This window comes from Peromyscus californicus, unplaced genomic scaffold (genome assembly GCF_007827085.1).
Source record: "Peromyscus californicus insignis strain IS unplaced genomic scaffold, ASM782708v3 Scaffold_8__1_contigs__length_139910024, whole genome shotgun sequence".
Taxonomy (NCBI): Eukaryota; Metazoa; Chordata; class Mammalia; order Rodentia; family Cricetidae; genus Peromyscus; species Peromyscus californicus.
Genome location: NW_026294606.1, coordinates 98,070,728 through 98,091,578, shown reverse-complemented (window position 1 = coordinate 98,091,578; position 20,851 = coordinate 98,070,728). Strand labels below are relative to the sequence as shown.

Sequence of the window (20,851 nt, the reverse complement as noted above, 5' to 3'; positions counted from 1 at the left end):
CTGTATGCTATGAAATGTATACCCTATGGTTTTATGTAATGTAACATGAAGGAATTAAAATACACCAAAGATGCAGCTCTAGCTCCTCCAAAAGGTTCCCATGCCAAGGGTGATTTGGCACAGAAGGTAGGTTTCCCTATCCTGGTAAGAAAACTCTAAAGTCTAGTAAGAATGCCAGAGAAATTATAGGCAGAGAGATCAAATTTCAGGTACTCACTGAGTAAAGTTAGCAGATAGGTATGCTAGGAAGGTATGAAGACAAGGTGAGTAGCAACTTGATGTGGAGAGGAGGGAAATGTCCTGACAATATAGGCAAAAGAGAAACTTTGAGAATGACAGAAGATTATTCAGATGTAGGAGGAATTAAACACAAAGGTTGTTAGCTGTTCCAAAATTCTGGATGAAATCAATTCCTTCACTGCCATACCCAAAAAGAATGCCTAGGGGTTTGTCAAAGTTCTTTTAGCAGCATAAATAATAGCTAAGGAACTCTAGGTTCAACAACTAAATATAGTATATGAGAGAGAAAGAGATAAGGAGAGAGAGAGAGAGAGAGAGAGAGAGAGAGAGAGAGAGAGAGAGAGAGAGAACAAAATGACTTTTTCCCTTTTCCTATTCTATATAGTCTTTCTACTTATAATATGGTGCCACTCACATTCAGGGAGAGTCTTCTTTCTTAGTTTCTACTTTCTAGGAACATCCTCCCAAACACACCCTGAGGTACTCTGCATTTCAATTCAATGCAGTTGATAATATTGAAATTATTTTCAGAATTATTTTCTGAATTTACAGATAACGAATATGTCCCATATCATCTGAAGCACTTTGTATCCTTCACTGAAGAGGCACACATGATATAAAATGAAGTTTGAATGTATATATTTAAATTTTGGATAAAGCAATTTGGATAGAGGTCATTGCATCTCTAAATATGAGTTCTAAGTAGTGTGAATGCTCTTGAAAGCTAAAAATTCTTATCAATTCACTCTTCATGATCTCTCATCAACAAACTATTAAGAATTTATTCAGATATGCTCATTGATTTTGGCCCTCATTCTTTATCTCAGAGACTTAAACATCTCTGTGGGGCAAAATCTGGCTCTCTTCAACTCCGGAGGAGTTCCCATCTCCCATTCTGACATTATGTGATTGAATGAGTGACTGAATGGGTGGATGCAGTAGTTACTGGTTATTGCATAATTGTGATGTGTCAAACATTTTTTCTATGTGCTATTCAGCAGTGACTGAAGCAGCCTGTCTGATACGTATTCAGATAAAGGGACACACACAGAGTAAATTGGTACAATGCAAAGCTCCATAGATAAGAAAGACCTAGATAGTAGGGATTTTGTGGCTTCTTTTTTTTAAATCTGCACTAAATAATGAGAACAGTGAGAGTCTACGGGTTAGTTAGATCTAGAGTTAGCTATGCAATTTAGAAGAGCATGAAATTACTTTCTCTAGGAGATGCTAATTGTCATTCCTTCAGCAGTTGGTAGTGACCTACAGTACTTTGTCTTGGGGTAGGACCCTGTGAGATTTCCCCATTCCATGTTAGCATGTCTATTGATGATGCCAATGTCCAGGTCTTGTTTGGACAGCCATATCGAGGTATCATGGGTGCCGGTTCCCTGTGGTTTCTAAGAAACACAATCTCACAGACTTGCTTATCCTATGATTCTGACAATTTCTCACTCCCCCTTTTCTGTGATGGTACTTGCACCTAAGGTGTAAGAGTTATATTTTAAATTTATCCATTCAGACTGGGCTCCACACAATCTGTTGATCTCTGCATTATGACATGTGGTTTTCTGTAATGTTGTCTGTCCGTTTGGTATAGAGAAGCTTTTTTGATGTGGGTTGAGAACCACACTTCTCTGTAGGTATAAAGTTAAGTTTTATAATGCAGTTAGGAATTAGGAATTATGGAGGTCTAGTAAAGTGATGGTAGTATGTTCTCTTTTAAGATTGTTGGCTAGAGAGCTATTGGTTACAAGAAAGATGAGTACCACTATTGCATCACTGTTTGTTCATTAATTTGTTTTCCAAGTTCTGTTAAGGTTAGTCCCAAGTACAAAATAATGAATATTAGATCAACTTTTAAGAAAATGTAAAATGTACTAAAAAGTATAAGAAAAGCGTTCGTGGCTCATGTCTTTAATCTCAGCACTCAGGAGGCCTAGCCAGGTGGATCTCTGTGAGTTCGAGGCTAGCTTGGTCTCCAGAGCGAGATCCAGGACAGGCTCCAAAGCTACACAGAGAAACCCTGTCTCGAAAAACCAAAAAAAAGTACAAGAAAAGTAATAAAATAATACTCAATAATCATCTTTTGGTGGATAATAAATAAAAACTCATCGATGTGAGTGTATTAGTAAGGATTCCTTAGGAATACTTGTCAAATTAAAACTATTAGACTGATTAAAATCAAGTTTTAAAATATATTTATACTTACCCATGAATATATGTGTATATGTACATATGTACATATATATACATATATACACACACGCACACACACACACTTATATAATTTTTAGAAAAGAAAGAAAATAACCCACCAAAACAAAAAGCCAAAGTACACAACCATAGCAATATACATTGTTATTTGGAATGAAGATGAAGCATGTTCCTAATTTTATTCTCTGAAATAAAGAGATGAGGAAAGATGGCTTCCCCAGTGTAAAGCTTAATCAATTACTTTCAGAAAACAAGTGTGTAGGGTTAGGCATGGATCAGCTACAGAGAACTTTTCTGACATTCATGGGGACCTAGGTTTGATCCCCAGAAGAAAAAAGAAAAAGAAGCAAATCAAAGTTTAGAGAATAGAATTTGTCATGTCTCTCTCTGAGAGCCAGTGTTCATAACGGTTGTGTCTTACAGCTTACAATTGCTCCTCTCATCTTGCTGTTCAATTCTCTAACACAGGTTTTCCTCCTCTTCACTGGGTCCTGGCTTTGTTTGGTCTTTAAGTCCTGAACAAAACATGAAGGAACATGTTTGCATTTGCAGTATTTTCCTTGTAGGTGGGACTGCCACCCGGCAGAGGGGCTTCTTAGGATGCATCAGGTCTCTTCAGTTGAATGGGATGGCCCTGGATCTGGAAGAAAGAGCCACAGTGACCCCTGGGGTACAACCAGGTTGCAGAGGACACTGTGGTAGCTATGGAAAGTTATGCCGCCATGGAGGGAAGTGCAGGGAAAAGCCCAGTGGCTTCTTCTGTGATTGCTCTTCCTCTGCCTATGCAGGACCATTCTGCTCTAAAGGTAGGTGTGACTTGAGACTGTGTCCCCGGGAATAAGACAACTGACATGGTTTGTTTGTTTGTTTGTTTGTTTGTTTGTTTGGTGTGTGTGTGTGTGTGTGTGTGTGTGTGTGTGTGTGTGTGTGTGTTTGTGTGTGGCTGTTTGAAACAAAAGTCTCTACATTTAAAATATTCTTTTGAAAAGTGGTTATTGTATGCCAATCGTATTTTAATCCGTGGGCCTTTGACTCAATTCTGGAAATAGTCACATTATCTATTGCTAAACAGTCACAAATAGAAGCCTTTAGGTGTCTTCAATGTTAGCCATCAATCTACTTTTGCTTTGTCTACTATTAATGTGTTTAAAAACAGAGCTGTCAACAAGCTGCCCTATGGAGCAGTTCTTGGTTTTAAAAACCATTCCAGGGTGTATGGTTATTTTTGGTGAGCATGTTCAGCAATGCAAAGAACTACAGGAAATTAATGTATTTTTTTTATTAAAAAATACTTTCTACCAAATATTGATGTATAAGGAAATATTGATACTCTGATATTTGGTGTGTGGTAGAATGAATATCTGCTAGAGAATTAAAACAGCAGTGTATTTATTTGGTGGCTTCTCTTATTCACCAATCTATGCCACAGAAGAGGAAAAGAGCAGAGTGGAGTAGTAACTGTTTTGGGTGGCCTTCTCTGAATATACAGACACATATTGTACTCTCATAGTTTTTTCATAGAAGAAAACCGACATCCAGTTAATTTAAATTCATTGACTTTGTTAAAGTATCTCTGGGCTTCTTAATCTTCTCTTGAAGGAAGCTAAAAAAAAAATTGGCTCAAAATCAAAGCAACTTTGCAAATGAAGCAATGTGGGCTAGTTAATGAAAACCTGGCAAAACTACACTTTTTGGGTCATCCCCTTTTATCAGGAATAAACTGTGATTTCAAAATCAACCGCAGTAATAACCATGTGCCACTGGTAACATTCTAGGAGATGTTTTTGGTCTCAAGTGTGAACTTAAGCCCTTCTTCTTGAGGCTGACTTTCCTTGATTTTCTAATTGAAATTTCCAGTTCTTTCTAAATGTAATCAGGAATGTTATGCTACATGCACACATTATACTGCGTGTGAAAGTTATATTATAAATAATACAATTAATGCATTAAAAGTCCCTAAAATGAGATGAGTATCAAAATCTTGCTTTATGACCCAGTAAGCATCATTTATAAGACCTATCAGCAACCAGATGCTTATAGTAGCAAAGAGAACGAAGTTCAAGGATTCAAAACTAATTTCTCCACTGACCTCTTCCATACACATATATTTGCCTACATATGTGTTTAAATTTGAGACATTAATCTCCTATAGGTAAAACATTATACTTGTTAAGTTATTTCAAAAGGGCTGCATAATTCATTTTGTTGATCTCTGCTAAGCATATGCCCCTCTCACATTAATGCTAGACTTCATTTTCTTTATGTAGAAGACAACAAATGTGAAAAGTAGTTAATATAAAATAAAGGTATTTCTGTTTATTGATACTGAAATGGGGAAAAAACCCTCATTCTTCCATTTTTCCTATTATAAGAGGATACATGCATCCTAGATACAAAATAATAGATGGATGTTAGAATTTAAATAAGAAAGTGATGTTTAGGGAGGTACAAGACAAGAAGCTTGGCTTATGTGTGAGCTCAGATAAGAGAGCACTAATCTTGCAATTGTAAAGCCAGACTAAAGAATTAATGATATGTCATTCTAACATAAAGGCATTTTACAAGCCATTATGAAATTTCTATTCTTTCTCTATGTTATCTTAGCCGGGGACTATTTCTTCCAGCTGTGTACTTCATTTTTACATTAAGCATTAAGATATCAATTAATGTAACTTAAACGAGATCCCTGTATGTAAAAATTTTAACATACAGTCTACATATCATTTCAGAGATTTCTGCATATTTTGGATCTGGGTCTTCTGTGATTTACAATTTTCAAGAAAATTATTCTTTAAGTAAAAACTCCAGCTTCCACGCAGCTTCATTTCATGGTGATATGAAGCTGAGCAGAGAAATGATCAAATTTAGCTTCCGGACGACACGGGCACCAAGCTTGCTACTGTATATGAGTTCCTTTTATAAAGAATACCTCTCAGTTACCATTGCCAGAAATGGTGAGTGTGTTTTAGATGAGAGAGAAGACTGAATTAGAATACTGAGGCAGTGGAACATGGCTCCTTCCGGGTTGCTTGCGTCTAAACGAGAGTCAGGGAGAGAAATTGAGTACGCCTAGCTTTTATCTTCTTTTTGATCTTGAGTATGATCTTATAGATTAATCCAAAAGGATCATTTAAGTTCTTATGATGGTTTCATATCTTTAAATTTTGGTAATTTTATATCAGCTATGTGAATTTTGGGTTTGTTGCTATAAAATATTGTTTTATATGTTTTTATTATTTTAAATTATTTATGTGTGCATGTGTGTATGTGTGCATCTATGTACACAAGTGCAGGTGTGCTTGGTGGTGGCCAGAATCATTGCATTGAATTACCTGGAGCTTGAGTGGAGTTAAAGGAGGTAGTGAGCTGCCTGACCTTGGTGCTGGGAATAGAACGCAGGTCCTCTGCATGAGCAGTGTTCCCGGTTAACTGATAAGCCATTCCTCCAGACACTTATATTTTGTTTTTGCCAGGAGCTCTTAAGTAGTTTATATGAATATTGATACAGCTTTAGTGTTCTACTTTAAAATAAAATGTCTCCTTGTGTGTAACACATATTTTCTTATAATCAAAGCTAAAATGTACCAGTAAGGAGTGTTAATGGACCAGTATTATGCATAAAAATGTTCAGAAGATGACCTGTTGGTCCTAACAGACGATAATGTAGTCATAAGAACTGGTGCTGTATTTGTTCAGGGTGTTGGTATGTGGGTTCTGAAATGTGTTTGCTACAGAAACCTTGTCACTGGAAAATGCTTACTACTGTTTTTCTCTGTCCTGTGTATGGATGAAAAATGCATATTTTAGAAATAAATTCTCCAGGTGAGAAAAAAACTGGTAAACAAATATGCAACTGTGTCGGCTCACTTAAATCAAATGGCCCAAGGGCACTGATTACTACATTAGGAATAATTTTGTTTCATGTGTGCCTTCCATGTCTGCTTGGAGCTTGAAGTTTATCTGTACATTGAGGATTTTTCTCTTTCTTTTTCTGTTAATTCAGGAGGAGTTCTGTGAAACAAATTAATTGAAATCTCTGCAGGCAATTGGATACTATTAATTTGAATAATAAATTTGGCTAAAAGTAATTCATTTCACTTTAATTTCATTCCAAAGTTTGTACACTTGGTCCCTTGGAAATGAGTCTCATTTTGTGTAAAACTACATTTGCTCAAAGTTTCATCCCTCAATTGTCTTTCTGCGTGTGGGATGAATATTTAAAATAATATGAGATTATATTAATATTAATATAATGTTGTTGCAATATCACATGATGAATGGCATTGCATAAATACTTGCATTTTCATTTTTCATTAAATGAGAATGGTGTTATTATTAGCACATCATAATTTCAGAGTTGACTTTTAGGGTTGAAATTAAAGATTTTCAGGAGTCAGTTCATGAGCAATATGTCTACTCTTGATTTAGAAAATACTGTAATTTTACTTAGGAACTGACTTTTAGAACTTAGCTTAGGAAACGCACCCAAAGGAGTGCCGGTGAATCTTTTTCTAGGAGTGAATATATTAAAAACTTAAAAGGATTCAGACATTTCATAAGTTGTTTTAAAATGGAATTTTTCCTAAAAATGTAACTTTTTCTACTTTAGGAAGTTTGCAGATAAGATACAAGCTAAATAAGTATCAAGACCCGGATGTTTTCAGCTTTGACTCTAAGAGCATGGCAGATGGGCAGCTTCATCACATAAAGATTAACAGAGAGGAAGGAATGCTCTTTGTGGAGGTAAGAGAGATTCTCCAGAGGTCACACACACACCACACCCAGGCATGGGGCACCTAGAGCAGAAACATAATCCTGAATCACGTTAGTAAAGACATCTTCCAGTGGTCTTCCATAGATACAATTAGGCTGTAGATAAAGTCATCAAATGTAGTCATGTGTTTTTCCCCTCTATTTTTGTTAACAATATTATTAATATCTGATGCTTAAAATGCCAAGCTCTGCTTGGTTTCATTTTGCTCAGAAAGGAAATGATGTCTAGTTTCTCAGAGACCTACTGGTAGGCCCATCAGTCATCTTAGGAAACCCACTTACTTTAGATGGGTATAAATGCAGCAATCATTCTACAACAGAAAATAATGACTGAAGTATCAGAATAAGTTTGAAGAAAGGATGTGATTCAGGGAAAAATTGAATTATTCACCTTAGCAGCTTCTGCAGAAAACCACTAATGTTTCAGCTCTACATAGAAGAAAATTTCTTAGCTGCATGACTCCAGTAAAAATCCCAAGCTAAGAAAAAGCATTGAGATAAAAAAATAACACATGTCTTTTTGCTGGCTTTATCAATTTTGGGTTTCTTCTGCAGTGGAAATAGGTAAAGTACTAAAGGAAAAGATGGAAAAATGAGTGGGTGTCTGAGCAGAGATTAAAAACCATCAGATGTTGAGTAGCTAAGTTTTGAAATTTCACTTTCTTCAACTATTATAGAACCATAATAACAATTGCCTGTGTTTTTTCTTTCCTTCATCTCATTTTTGCCACAAAACAATGGTCATTTGGATGGCTATATTTTGTGTAATGGTTTTGTAGATTGATGAGAATACAAGGAGACAAGCCTACCTGTCATCAGGCACAGAATTCAGTGCAGTCAAATCTCTGGTACTGGGCAGAATGCTAGGTAAGTAAAAGAAAGAATCCTCTCCCTATTCATAATATATAAACAAGAATCAGAACACACACACACACACACACACACACACACACACACACACACACACACACACACACACGTGTGTGTGTGTGTGTGTGTGTGTGTGTGTGTGTGTGTGTGCATACCTCATTATGTCAAAAGGAATATCTTGCCTTACTTTAGTTGTAAAGCAATCAGTGATGGAAGTAACTATGAGTAGTGGTTTCCTGTGAAAGAACAAGCATCCTCCTTTGATAGGAAGGCCACACTGATCCTTGTCATGTGTCAATCATCATAATTGTGCTGGATAGTCAACTTGACACAAACTAAAGTCATCTGAGAGGAGAGAACCTTAATTAAGAAAATGTCTCCCTAAGAGCAAGTGGTTGGCAAGTCTATAGGGCATTTTGTTAATTAGTGATTAATGCAGAAGGTCTAGCCCACTGTAGGTGGTGTTATGCGTGGGCTAATGATCCTAGGTTCTATAAAAAAGCAAGCTGAGCAAGTCGCTAGGAGCAAGCCAGGAAACAGCACCCCTCCATGGCCTCTGTATCAGCACCTGCCTCCAGATTCCTGCCTTGCTTGGGTTCCTGTATGGACTGCTTTTGATGATGAACTGTTATATGGAACTGTGAGTAAAATAAGTCCTTTCCAAGTTGTTTTTTGTTATGGTGTTTCACCATAGCAATAGTAACCCTGACTAAGACAATTATGAGGAATGATATTTTTTTCCTATACCCAAAATACCAAGATAGAAATGGCAATGTATATATCTATCAGCTACTACTGTGAATGTCACATGTTCCCATAGGCTCATGTGTTTGTACACTTGACCCCCAGCTAGTGGTATTATAACAACTTTTGGAATGCGGAGCCTTGAAAAAAGATGTGCATAATTGGGGGTAGATTTGAGACTTTTTAGCTCAACTCCACTTCCTGTTCACTCTTCCTCCTGTTCTGCCAAGATATGAGCAAGTTAGGTGTCCTGGGTGAACGCATACTCCAGCCACCATAGAGCTTCCTGCCACCACATCCTCTGTCCATGGTGGTTTGTAGTCCTCAAATTATAAACCAAGTCTTCCTCTCTTACGTTGCTTCTTGCCAAATATCTTACCATAACAACAAAGAAGGTAATGAGTATGTTTGGAAACCGGAGTGAGGTCTTGGAAAAATGAGAGGTGAAGGTAATTCCAGTTCGGGAACATTCCTCTGGCTGTGCTTTTTGTCATGTTTCATCTGTCGTGTAATGTATTTACTGACACTCATGCTTAGACACACCAAGGTGTCTTATAATTCCTTTTGTTTCCATTAGTGCTTATAGTAATGGCATTAAAGTAGATACATGCACTCTCCAATAAAACATCACAACACACACGCACTTACCAACAAGGATTAAAATGAAACCTGAGAAGTCAAAAGATATTTTATTTTCAGTTATAAATAAACAACTGGGTATCAGTATGTCACATTATTTTATAGAGGGGAGCTTCTTATTGTCTGGTTTTCATTCCGATCTGATATTTGGTAGTAACCTATAACATTTTGTCCAATGAAATATTTTATTTTTTGACCTTGTAAGTTGTTTGTACCTGGATTAATCATTCCTTATGTTCCCTGTACATCATCTTAAAATCCTGAGAATGTTTGATTAAGCCCATGGGTGAATGATCAAAATATTGGCCCTGGAGAAGGTTAATAGCTAAGTTTATAAATATTTATAGGCTTTCAGGTAGTGTGATGAGCACCAAAATTATGTCCTCCTCTTCTCCCAGCAGCAGAAATATCCTGAATCTCAATGGCCATTAAAAAATATATGCATCCACAACCCAGCTTAGTTATTTGGAAACATAATCAAAAAATAAAACTTCAGTACTTAAAGTAATGACTAGGTGAGTGTAGTGCCATACAATATGATACTGACACTTGGGAAGCTGAGGCAGAAGGATCATAAGGTGGCAGCTGGTCTGGTATGCATAGCAAAAGCCTGTCTCAAAAATAAAAAACTGAACAAGGATGACACCAGCAGGCATGTGAGAGTGGTCAGGAAACTACAGGCAACTGAGGAAAGCTGGGAGTGGAAGAAGTGGTCTTCCCCAGGGAAAGCACACCAATTGATTATCGAATGCCACATAGTCAGCCCTGAAAACACATACACAAGTAACATGACATGGAGTGAGTACATTGTAATTAAGAATATATATATATATATATATATATATATATATATATATATATATATATATTCATATATATATATATGTGCATATACATATATGCATGTAATAGCAATTAATGAAAAAGGTCATGAATTTGAAGGAGAGTGAGAAGGGGCATATGGGAGGGTTAGGAGGGAGGAAAGGAAAGGGAGAAATGTTGTAACTATGTCATAACATCAAAAATATTTCAAATTTAATAAAAAGTTAACAGGACAATTTCTATGCCCACTCTGGAAACTAGTACAGATAACAAGGAATGTGAGAATTTCCTAAGATGTCCTCATCAGGCTTTAAGTAAATGTCTTTCATAACACATCACTATTAAGCTAGTACAGACTTACAGTTAACACAGAAGAACTTAATAGTCTTGCTTAACTAAGGGCATTATTCTTTGAGCCAATATTGTCAGTTTTATTATTTTTCACCATCCAGATTTAAAGACATATTTAAATTCATCAAGCTATGGAAATACTGAAATATTTACTAACAATCTTTAAATGCAGTGAGAAAGACTAATTTATATGTTAAAACTTTTCAACTTAAGAGTAAACAAAATCATGTGAAATCTGTCTCCAAGATCAAAACACTGCCTGGTATTCTTGCAGATACAACTTACAAAACTTTCGACATCGTGCAGCACAGTTCCCATTAACCATTCCCTTCCATTTCTCTGGCCTTCCAAAATTCAATGTGAATTATGAATTCTTTTTCAATAACCTCTTTCCAATGAGGGGGAGCAAAAAGAAGAGAAAAACAAAACACTAGTTAGGTTCTCAGGTAAAAACAGAATACATTTTTCCAAGTTGGCATTGAGAAATCTCTATGCCTACTTCAGGGAAATGTTTCTATCATTTCAGTCAGGTGTAGAGGTGAGTGTGTTGGCCTCCGTGAATTGGTGATTTAGGTTGTTGTTCAGAAGGTGTTGTTCAGATCATTTCTTTTCATAACAACAGTGTTTTATTCCACTTATAAAATGGCATCACATAGGAAGCCGAAGGGAATTTGAGAAAGAATGAAATCCTGTCATTTGCGGCAAAATAGATAGAGCTGGAGGTCATTATGTTAAAGGAAGTTAGCCAGACACAGAAAGGCAAATGCGGGTAGATATCAACCCTTGTGTGAGGATGCTTAGAAGAGTCAACCTGAATGCAAAACAAAGATTACTAGAGGTTGGGAAGGGTGAAGAAAGGAGAGATGCTAAAATGCAGCAAGATGTAAGGGGTAAGTTCAGTGTTCCACAGCACAGTGGGATGTCTACAGTTCACAATAACCTATTATTTATTCCATGAAGAACTGGAAGAGAGGAGCTTAGAGGCTCCCAGTGTAAAGAAATGATAATAAAATGGAAATGCTAGACCCTTGAGTTGAACAAAACTTATTGCATCCATGTATTGAAACATCACGCCAAACTCTATAAATATGTAAATGAGACAGGTTAATAAAAATTTATTTTTAACTTCAATTTTAAATAAATTTTATTTTAAATAAAATTGAAGTTAAAAATACATCTTTACTATAAGGATGCTCACCAACTGTAAATAGCAGCCACAACAAAAACATAGCAACAATACAGCCCAAGCTGATTTAGCTGTGTGGGGCTAGTTTCTTCTCTGACCCTATGCCATGGGCCATATGGATGGGGAGGAATGAAAGCCTCCAGGATGAAAAATCCAGAATGAAAAATCCAGGATGAGGCACAGGGGGAGGTATCAAGCGGTGGAGTCCCACACTGAGCTGCAGACAGTCTGGTGAAAACCTCTTGGTTGATTATCAGACTCAGAGAAGTCCTTCACTAAGCCTGCATGCACATAGGTAACATTATTCATAGAACTAAATATCTGCATCTGATAGCATAAAAGTGTGCCCATGTTTCAGACTGTATTATTATTAGACTATATTCTGACAATGAGGGGAAGCATGGGCCAATATCACATTCTTGATATCAAGAAGATAGATTAAGAAGGTTTTTTTTTTATGCATGATATATCACAAACAATGGTATAAAGTAATAAAAAAGCAATCAAATGAATAAAACAGCTCCCAATCTCAAGACCTCTTGTGTCAGGTTACGAGATGAGGCATATATATAAGATGCATAACATATGTGATCAAAATTCTAAGTAATGGACAATATTGACATCATATTTTGTTTTCAAATTTAATGCCAGGGTTTCTGGTAAAATATTATTGAAAGTAGAAATATGTTAAATATATTATAAAATAATTAGGACATTGAGATGCATCCTGTGAGGAGGATTGTCTTAACAAAATTATGGAATGACATTTGTTTCCCTTTTCAGATGAATGTAGAAGACATATGGAATTAATGATGCTGTTAATGTTTTTACTCAAATTGCACATTATTCAAATGTGTATCATTCATGTTGAAAACTTATGATTAAAATCCAAACTGAGCAATGAACTTCATAATCTAAATCAATTCATTTTCCCAAAGTATAAGTGATAATTTATTTAGCATGTACCTAAGGTATGGATTGAGATGGAGGACTAATCATTTGTAATTCAAAGGCAATTAATAACTTCTAGTCAAACTTTGTGTGGCATATGAATTCATTATAAAATGTTACAGAGTATATTAGTATATTCTAGTGTAATATATTAAGTTATCACAAAATAGATTGACAAAGTGGTTGAATAATGAAGATATTGATTTTCCAGAGTGTTGCTCACTTTTAAAGTTATGTGTTGTGTTAGTACAGGCCTTTTGAAAAATAGTTGGCAACAAAAGAGTAAACACTAGAAAATTTTTCTTAAGGGAACACTGTGAGAGAAAACACAGAGGGAAGGGAGTTGCCTGAGTTAGGAAGCTATCTTTACATTTGGAGAGACTGGGGTTGAAATAGAAGTTTGGTATACCACTGTACAATCTAAGAAAGATACACCAAAATCTTCTGGGAACTTCTGAATCAAATCAGAGGAGTTGCATTATTGTGAAGAATTTAAATGCCTGTTATTTCCAGTCCTTGGCCAACAGTCCAGGAGAAGCATCACATGGTAGTGAGCATGAGGTAGACTGAAAAGTCTGGCAGTTGGGGTCCTCTAGCTGAAGATCCTCAAGGCACGTTTTCAAAGGCCTGCATTTATCAAATATGCTTTTCAGTCTTGTTAGCCCATTTGTCTCATTGATTCATATTTTCGTTTAACACACGCTTTGTGATTATCTGACATGTATCTGGAGCTGTGCCCGATGAGGCAACCATCACATATGTCCTTTTAGAGCCTATAGGTAGGTATTTACAGTAACTGCAGAATGTTCTTATGTATTTAATTGAATAAAATGTACCCTAGTAGTGCTCTACATCAAATGGGCCCATTTCCTGCCAAATTAAAATATATTAAATGCTTATTAAAAATTGATTCTGCATATTTCTTGTAAGAGACAGCATATAAAATTGACCGATTTTTTTTCTAGTTTATCTATAATTTTAACCCCAAACTTAAACTATGAGAATTTACTGCTTTGACAGATAAAAGCACAGAAATATAGAAATTACTGTTATTTTCTTGAGTTTCTGTAATATTCTTTTAAAATTAGGAAGAAATGATAATTTTGGAACACTGTCTTTTTAAATATTACTAGCAGATGTTGAACAAAGTAGGAAAACTTTAGAAAATTGTATCTAACTGTGCCAGGAATGATCTGGTAACCCTTTCTTTTATAATTAATTAATTATTTCCCAGGCTGATCAGTTTCCCCTCCCCTCCCTCTTCTCCTCCTAGTCCCTCCACCAACCTCCCCTCTTCCCCCACATCCACTCCTCCTCCTTTCTCTTTAGAAAAGTGCAGTCCTTCCATGTATATCAGCCAGCCATGGTATATCAAGTTGCATAAGACCAGGCACCTTCTCTCCTATTAAGGTTGTGCAAGGCAACCCAGCAGGAGGAAAGGGTCCCAAAAGCAGACAACAGAGTCAGAGACAGCCCCTCCTCCCACCATTAAGAGCTCCACAAGAAGACCAAGTTACACAACTGTAATATGTATAGAGGGCCTGGCTCAGTCCCATGCAAGCACTCTGGATGGCGGTTCAGTCTCTCTAACAGAGTACCTGAAAGCTCTAGTACAAAAGGAAGCAAACACACTCAAGAGGAGTAGAAAGGCAGGAAATCCATGAAGGCTGAAGTCAATAAAATAGAAACAAAGAGAACAATACAATGAATCAATGAAACAAAGAGTTGGTTTTTGTAGAAAATTAACAAGACAGACAAACCCTTGTCCAAACTGACTAAAAGGCAGAGATAGAATATCCAAATTAACAAAATCAGAAATGAAAAGGAGGATATAACAACAGACACCAAGGAAATTGAAGAATCATTAGGTCACACTGGTAACCATTTCTAACTCTCTATTACACTTAAAACATAGAGGTGCTCAATAACTCTAGCAATAATAGTAGATTTGAAATATGGCATGAGGATTAAGGTTTTATGGAAACAATTCACTTCAGATAAGTCCATATCAATAGATCGTTACATTTTATATTTCACATCCATCAACCCCTGTAAAGTTAAGATTTGGGAGATATGCCTGGATAACTATATATGTTAGATGTTTATTGAAATGAGAATTGGATGCCTTTTCAACTTATTCTGAGGAATAGCTTAGGCCTGTGTGGTATGGTGTCTCATAGCTGTCTTTTTTTTTCTGGGTCTACAGAGCCAAGAATTATACCTAAATCACTTCCAGGCAGATTTAGGCCAGATATAAATACAGTTTGGTCAGCAAGGAAAAGTGAGTCTATCCAACAACGACGAAAGATGTTTAAGAGCAAGATCCAATGTAAAGGACTCCCTTATGAAAAACTTGCTTCAACTTCACCAGGCAGAAGTGAGAAGAGTAGTGACCTAGATAACCCAAGGACACTGACTTTGTTAATGTGCTGTGTGGTAACTCTCAACATAATGACTAGTTATTTTAAAACAAAATTGAAAAAGGAAGTATAAGTTAAAATAAAAAAGATACAAAGACCAAAAATTAGTTTTGAAAAATCCATCAGTTCCACAACCTTTTGATTTAAAAAAAGACACTTAAAATGTGGCTGACTGACTTCAAGGCTGTGTCCTTGTAAAGATGGTGGTCAGTTACAGAGGGTCTTTCATGTTTAGAAGTGGCTATTGTTGGACACTTGTAAACAGCATTTTTCCTAACCCCATTAGGTGAATAGAGCTCAGAAGCATCATGACACAATACCCAAGGGATATTCATGATGCCAAAAGAAGCATATTTCCTGATTGTAATTATAGAACAAATGATAAGATGGAAATTGGGGCTTTTTGTCAGAGCATATAATCATGGGTAAGTGGTTCCTGTGGGATGGGCAAGCAGACTTCTTCCAGTGAGCTGTCTCACTCAGTGCTATCATTTGGTTGTCAAGCATCATCAAAACAGAACTCTGCTTACACTTCAAAAAATACCAACCACAGAAGTGAAAATCATTGATCCCCAAATCATGCAATATCAGGTGCTGAATCTAGAAATGAGACAAAAAAAATAAGACAAAACAATTCTACAGTATAAAGGAAAGAGGCATTATTTAATTATGGACATACTTCAGTGTGCCTGTATCGGGAATACATAAACAAACAAAGATAGGATGGGAGAGTTATTAAGGAACAAGTGTGGTTAGGAGAAAGAGAGCAGGAAGGTATTGGCCAGAGTGCAGAGTGTGGATAAGAACTGCTGAGGTGGAGAGAGGGCACAACCATACGTAGGAGATACTGAATGTTGCATCTGATAATGATCTCTAATACTGATTAGAACATTCTATCAGTGTTGCCTATTAAGTATAACAGAGCAATAGCAATGGGTCCGTGTCTCCAAAGCATAATTTAACATTGTTACCAAAAATTACTTACTCCTGCATTGTACCTGAAAGTCAGGTTTGTTAACACTGATGGAAGTCAAAAGATTGTTGTTACAGTTCAGATTCATTTCTAAGACTGGATCCTTCAGGAGGAAGAGAAACTGACTCTTCAGTCTCATCTTCCTTGTGAGAAGCACACATACTATTTTCTTAAGCATATTTGTTCATAACTTTCATAAACTCTAATGTTAATGAGAATGGAGAAATGTCTCAGTGATTAAGAGTGCATACTTTTTTCCAAAGGACCCAAGCTTGGCTTCTAGCACCCACATCTGGAGATACAGCACCCTCTTCTGACCCCCATGGTCACTACACTCAGGTGCACATACCCACATGGACACACACACACACACACACACACACACACACACACACACACACATATATATATAATTAAAAAATCTTTTCTAAAAGGTGAATTATTTGTCCATAAATTCCTTAACATTTGTGAGATGATTTTATAATAAGAGATTTCTCTGAGATGTAATTAATTGAAGAAACATGTAGGTATAAATTGTTTTGATAATACATTAAGCTTTTATTGGGTTCCAATTATACCACATTAAAAAAAATCTCCTAATTAAGATAATTACATAATATTAAAGTTGCATAAAACCTCTCATAGGAAAATATACCCTTTGTTTTGAATAACGTTATAATTTAACTCATTGTAAAGACTCCAGAAAATCACTGTTCAAAGGCTGGATGAAGTTAGTAGTTGTTCTGTGTGGTCTTTATGTCAACTGTGTAATCACACATGCAAACCGACACGAGGGTCTCTTGGTGCTTCAGTACGACATTGGGAAGCCAGGTTGCATAAAACCCACCCAGTTTATGGGTCTGTGTTCGTTAGGCTGTGCTAACTTCACCTTTTCTATCCAAAATACATTTTATGGTTGAGTTCGGAGTCCTGCTCATGGGTTTCTTTCCATTTTAGAAGAGATTTGAAAAACCGGAAGATGGTTTTCACTCAACTCAGCAGCCACTTTAGTATGCTTACAGGAGACAACCCACAGGATCATTGATCTCTTCTGAGCCTGTACATCCAGGAGATACACTTGGATTTATGCAGTGACATTTAGATAGGGTCAAAAAAAAAAAAAAAAAAAAAAGGTGGTCTGAGAATGTCTATTCAGTTTCCTCATAGAAAATTTAGGAAGATTGAAATGTTCATCTCAAAGATATATTAGATGTAAAACCTTCTGCACACCCAAGAGGTGTATTTAACTTTCTTAGAAAGGTTGCTTTTATTTTTAGACGAGGAGGCCATTTTAGTTTTAATTATGTATGTATGTGTGTAGGTCTATAGGTTTATGTGTTCAAGTGCATGTGCACACAAAGGCCTGAATGCGGAGGATCAAATCCCTGGAGATGCAGTTACAGGTGGCTGTGAATCACCTGACATGGGTGCTGGGAACTGAACTCTGCTAAAGCCACAAGTTCTCTTAGCCACTGATTCATCTCTCCAACCAGAGTTAGATTCCTTAAAGGTGCTCGTTTTGTAAATCTGTCTAATGACACTTAAGTTGAGACAGGTTCTTCTGTAGGAAGAGAGAGTTAAGGTTCTCAAGAAAGCTACCTAGGAATAACTTCTGTATGGATTAGGGTATCGGGTTTGCAACTGAGAGCAGTGGATTTGTAGGTGCCTGTGAGATTTAACTTGGTTGCCCACCTAGCTCTTGGTGTCTGCTTTGCTGTTTGCTTTTATATTCACACCTGTTTTTATTTGGCTTAAATATATGCAGAGGCAAAGCAGCTGCTTGTTCTAGCCTTGGCTGCTGCTTCTGTGATTCATGACACGGTTTTCTGGCAATCCTTCCTTATCTTTATCTTACATGTGAAAGTTATTGAAATCCTCTCTGAAGTTGCTCCCCCTTTTTTTTGCAGAAGACATTATAAACTACTTGCATTTATTCTCGTTTGAGTTCTTAGACTTTTAATTTGGGGGTAGGTTATGAGAACCATGAGAAATTTTATAAATCACTCCTTGTCATTGTTCTTACACTGACTGCCATATCTTCCTAGAAACACTCCTTTCTCTGTAATAAAAAGGCACTCCATCAAATCCTAATTTCCGGGAACTCAATTTTTCTTGTAGGCTGTTTGTTAAATGATTTTTTTCCTCACACAAGCAGAAATTATTCCCTTTGTTGGCATATACAATTGAGGTTTATTTTTGAATAGGTAAGACTGCCCAAAAATCTTGAGTCACTTGAGGATTTTTATAACCAGAAACAAGAGCTGGAGAGGTTTGTTCTCAATTCTCTCCTCTCCATTCACTTCTCTAGCCTTTGACGCTGGGTTGGCATTGTAGGAATCAGATAATGGGAAAGAAATATATTTTGCTCATTGACAATGTTAGCACACTTGTTGGAACACAGAGGATGATGAGTTTTTTTTTTTTTTTCTCTAAGGCCTGGGTTGCTTATGAGAAACTCCAGTCTACACTATTCATGTTGTCTCACAACTAGACTGAATTCTGGGAAGAAGAATATAAGTCCTGTGAAGTTTCTTCCCACTCCCAATTCTAATGCTATCCCATCCATCAGTGGTCCTGAAACAAGGAGTTGTTGGTCTAGTTGAGCAGGCAGGGTATGTTTGGCGAATGCCAGTGAGGAAGCAATCCTGGGATTCTTTATCTAATGGCTGGAGTGTTTTTATGCTATCTCGGAGAGACTTCATGTAGAGAGTTTGAATTTTACAGATCCTGGGGAATGTTGGCTTTACCAAGGCCCCTAGACCACATATGTAAAGACCAACACCGGAATAGAGCAGTTTGTATGTTTTCCTTGTTTCTCAGTGCATGGCGATGACCTTATATCTGGGACATTTCTATTCTGATGTTGTACAGAGAGGTTTCCTCCAACAACTGAGTTCAAGGTGATGCTACAGACTGAGAGGACATAAACTCCTGGGTGGTCAACCTTCTCTGAGTTTCGAACATCTGAGGCAGGAAGTAACTGAGCACTAGCCAGCAGATGGAGAACAGAACTGGATGTTAGGCTTCTTGTTCTATGCTCAACACATCTTTTCCCTTTTCCCTTTGGTTAATGCTGTCAGGAAATATCCTCACAGGAGCACCTATCGTCGTATTAAACTAATCTGCTGGGCACCACTCAATCCTCTCAAGCTGACAAATCACAATTAATCATTCAAAAGGATTCAACATCAAGGAAAACAGAAACAAAACAACCAGTGAGATTCTCTACATAAATTAAGCTATTCAAGGAGACAGACAACCCAGATAAAACTCAGTACAAGTAACTTAAGTAGATTCTAGTAAAGCAAAGGGAAACCAAACAAAGAGCTAGAAGACCAAACCAGAAATTAAACTGGAAAGATTGATCTATATTGACACTTGAGTTCATTTCCTAGAAGATGAAGTGAATGAAAAGTGTTTGACCCATGCAGAAATAAGTTATGAGTTATGAAAAAGATCAGAAGGTAAAATAGACTTGGAGAAGATGCACAGGAGACCCAGGATGAATAAGTGACATCCCAGAGTGATTAAAAGGGCACAATCCAAACAATAGTCATGTGAAATCTATGGAAATTCCCAAGCTAAGTAAAAGCTGTGCGTATTGAAAGGATTTACTGTAAGGGGCTGGAGACGTGGTTCAGTGGTTAAGAGAAGTTGCTACTCTTTCAGATGATCTGAGTTCAGTTCCCAGCAGCCACACCAGACAGCTCACAGCCATCCATTATCCAGGGAATATGATCTCGATGTTCTTCTCAGCTACCTGCACTCATGTTCACATATCCATGGGCAGACACACACACCTGCATATAATTAAAAAGAAATCTTTTTTTTTCAAAAATAAACAATTTACTATGTCCTCTGCAGAATACTGAAAGAAAATAATCCACAAAGAGCAAAAGATGGACTCACAAGAGTGTCTGATACATTGAAAAGAAGCAATAGAGCAGGGAGGTGGAGGAGTGATCTCCACACATTAACGGAGGAACAGCCTCATAGAGAGTCATCTCTACAGTAAGCACAAAAAATAACCCAATCCATAAAGACCAATTCCTATTCCACATGCATTCAGGGCAGTGTCCAGGTTACTTCCTGCACAGAAACATCACTAGTTTCTATTTCTGTGTTTATTATCTGTCCTCTCACTAAAATGTAAGGCGACTGAACAGCAGGGGACTTGTTTCCTGCCTTCTTACCTCTGAAAACAATAAACAGCAATGGATTAACTGACCATTTTAAATTTAATAGGTGCCAGTTTTTCTACAGTAATTTCGTGGATAGGTAAAATGTTTTCACTTTGTCAACTTCAAGTTTTCAGGCTGCACCTCATATTGGATATTTTTCATGAGGGAAATGAATCTTGACTATATTTTGGCTCAAAAACCTACAAATATTTTAAAAGCCTACAGAACTTTTATTCAGTGTGTGACTATTGTAGAAAATTTGAAAAGTATTGCTATTAACATACATGCCATTTGTAGAAATCATGAAAGTTATAAAATGTTCCTAAAATAAAGTTGGCGTCCTTTTCTATAAATATCTGTAGGTCTGAACTTATAAGCAACTTATAGGCAACTATAGTTGCCTTCTGAACATGGGCAATTTGTTCTAGGACTGTTGTGCATATCAAAGTCTGTAGGTGCTCCAGTTACTCATAAAGAGTAAGGA

At 36.7% G+C, this 20,851-nt stretch overlaps 1 protein-coding gene across 2 annotated transcripts in view; it reads left to right on the top strand.

Annotated features, from left to right (window-relative positions):
- Positions 1–20,851, top strand: part of Cntnap4 (contactin associated protein family member 4) — a 303,767-nt gene that overhangs the window by 270,299 nt on the left and 12,617 nt on the right. For both annotated transcript variants that reach the window (XM_052727282.1, XM_052727283.1), the window contains 4 exons: positions 3,024–3,263; positions 5,187–5,411; positions 7,067–7,200; positions 8,010–8,097. In XM_052727282.1, the coding sequence (XP_052583242.1) occupies positions 3,024–3,263; positions 5,187–5,411; positions 7,067–7,200; positions 8,010–8,097 (687 nt within the window). The remainder of the gene's footprint in view (positions 1–3,023; positions 3,264–5,186; positions 5,412–7,066; positions 7,201–8,009; positions 8,098–20,851) is intronic.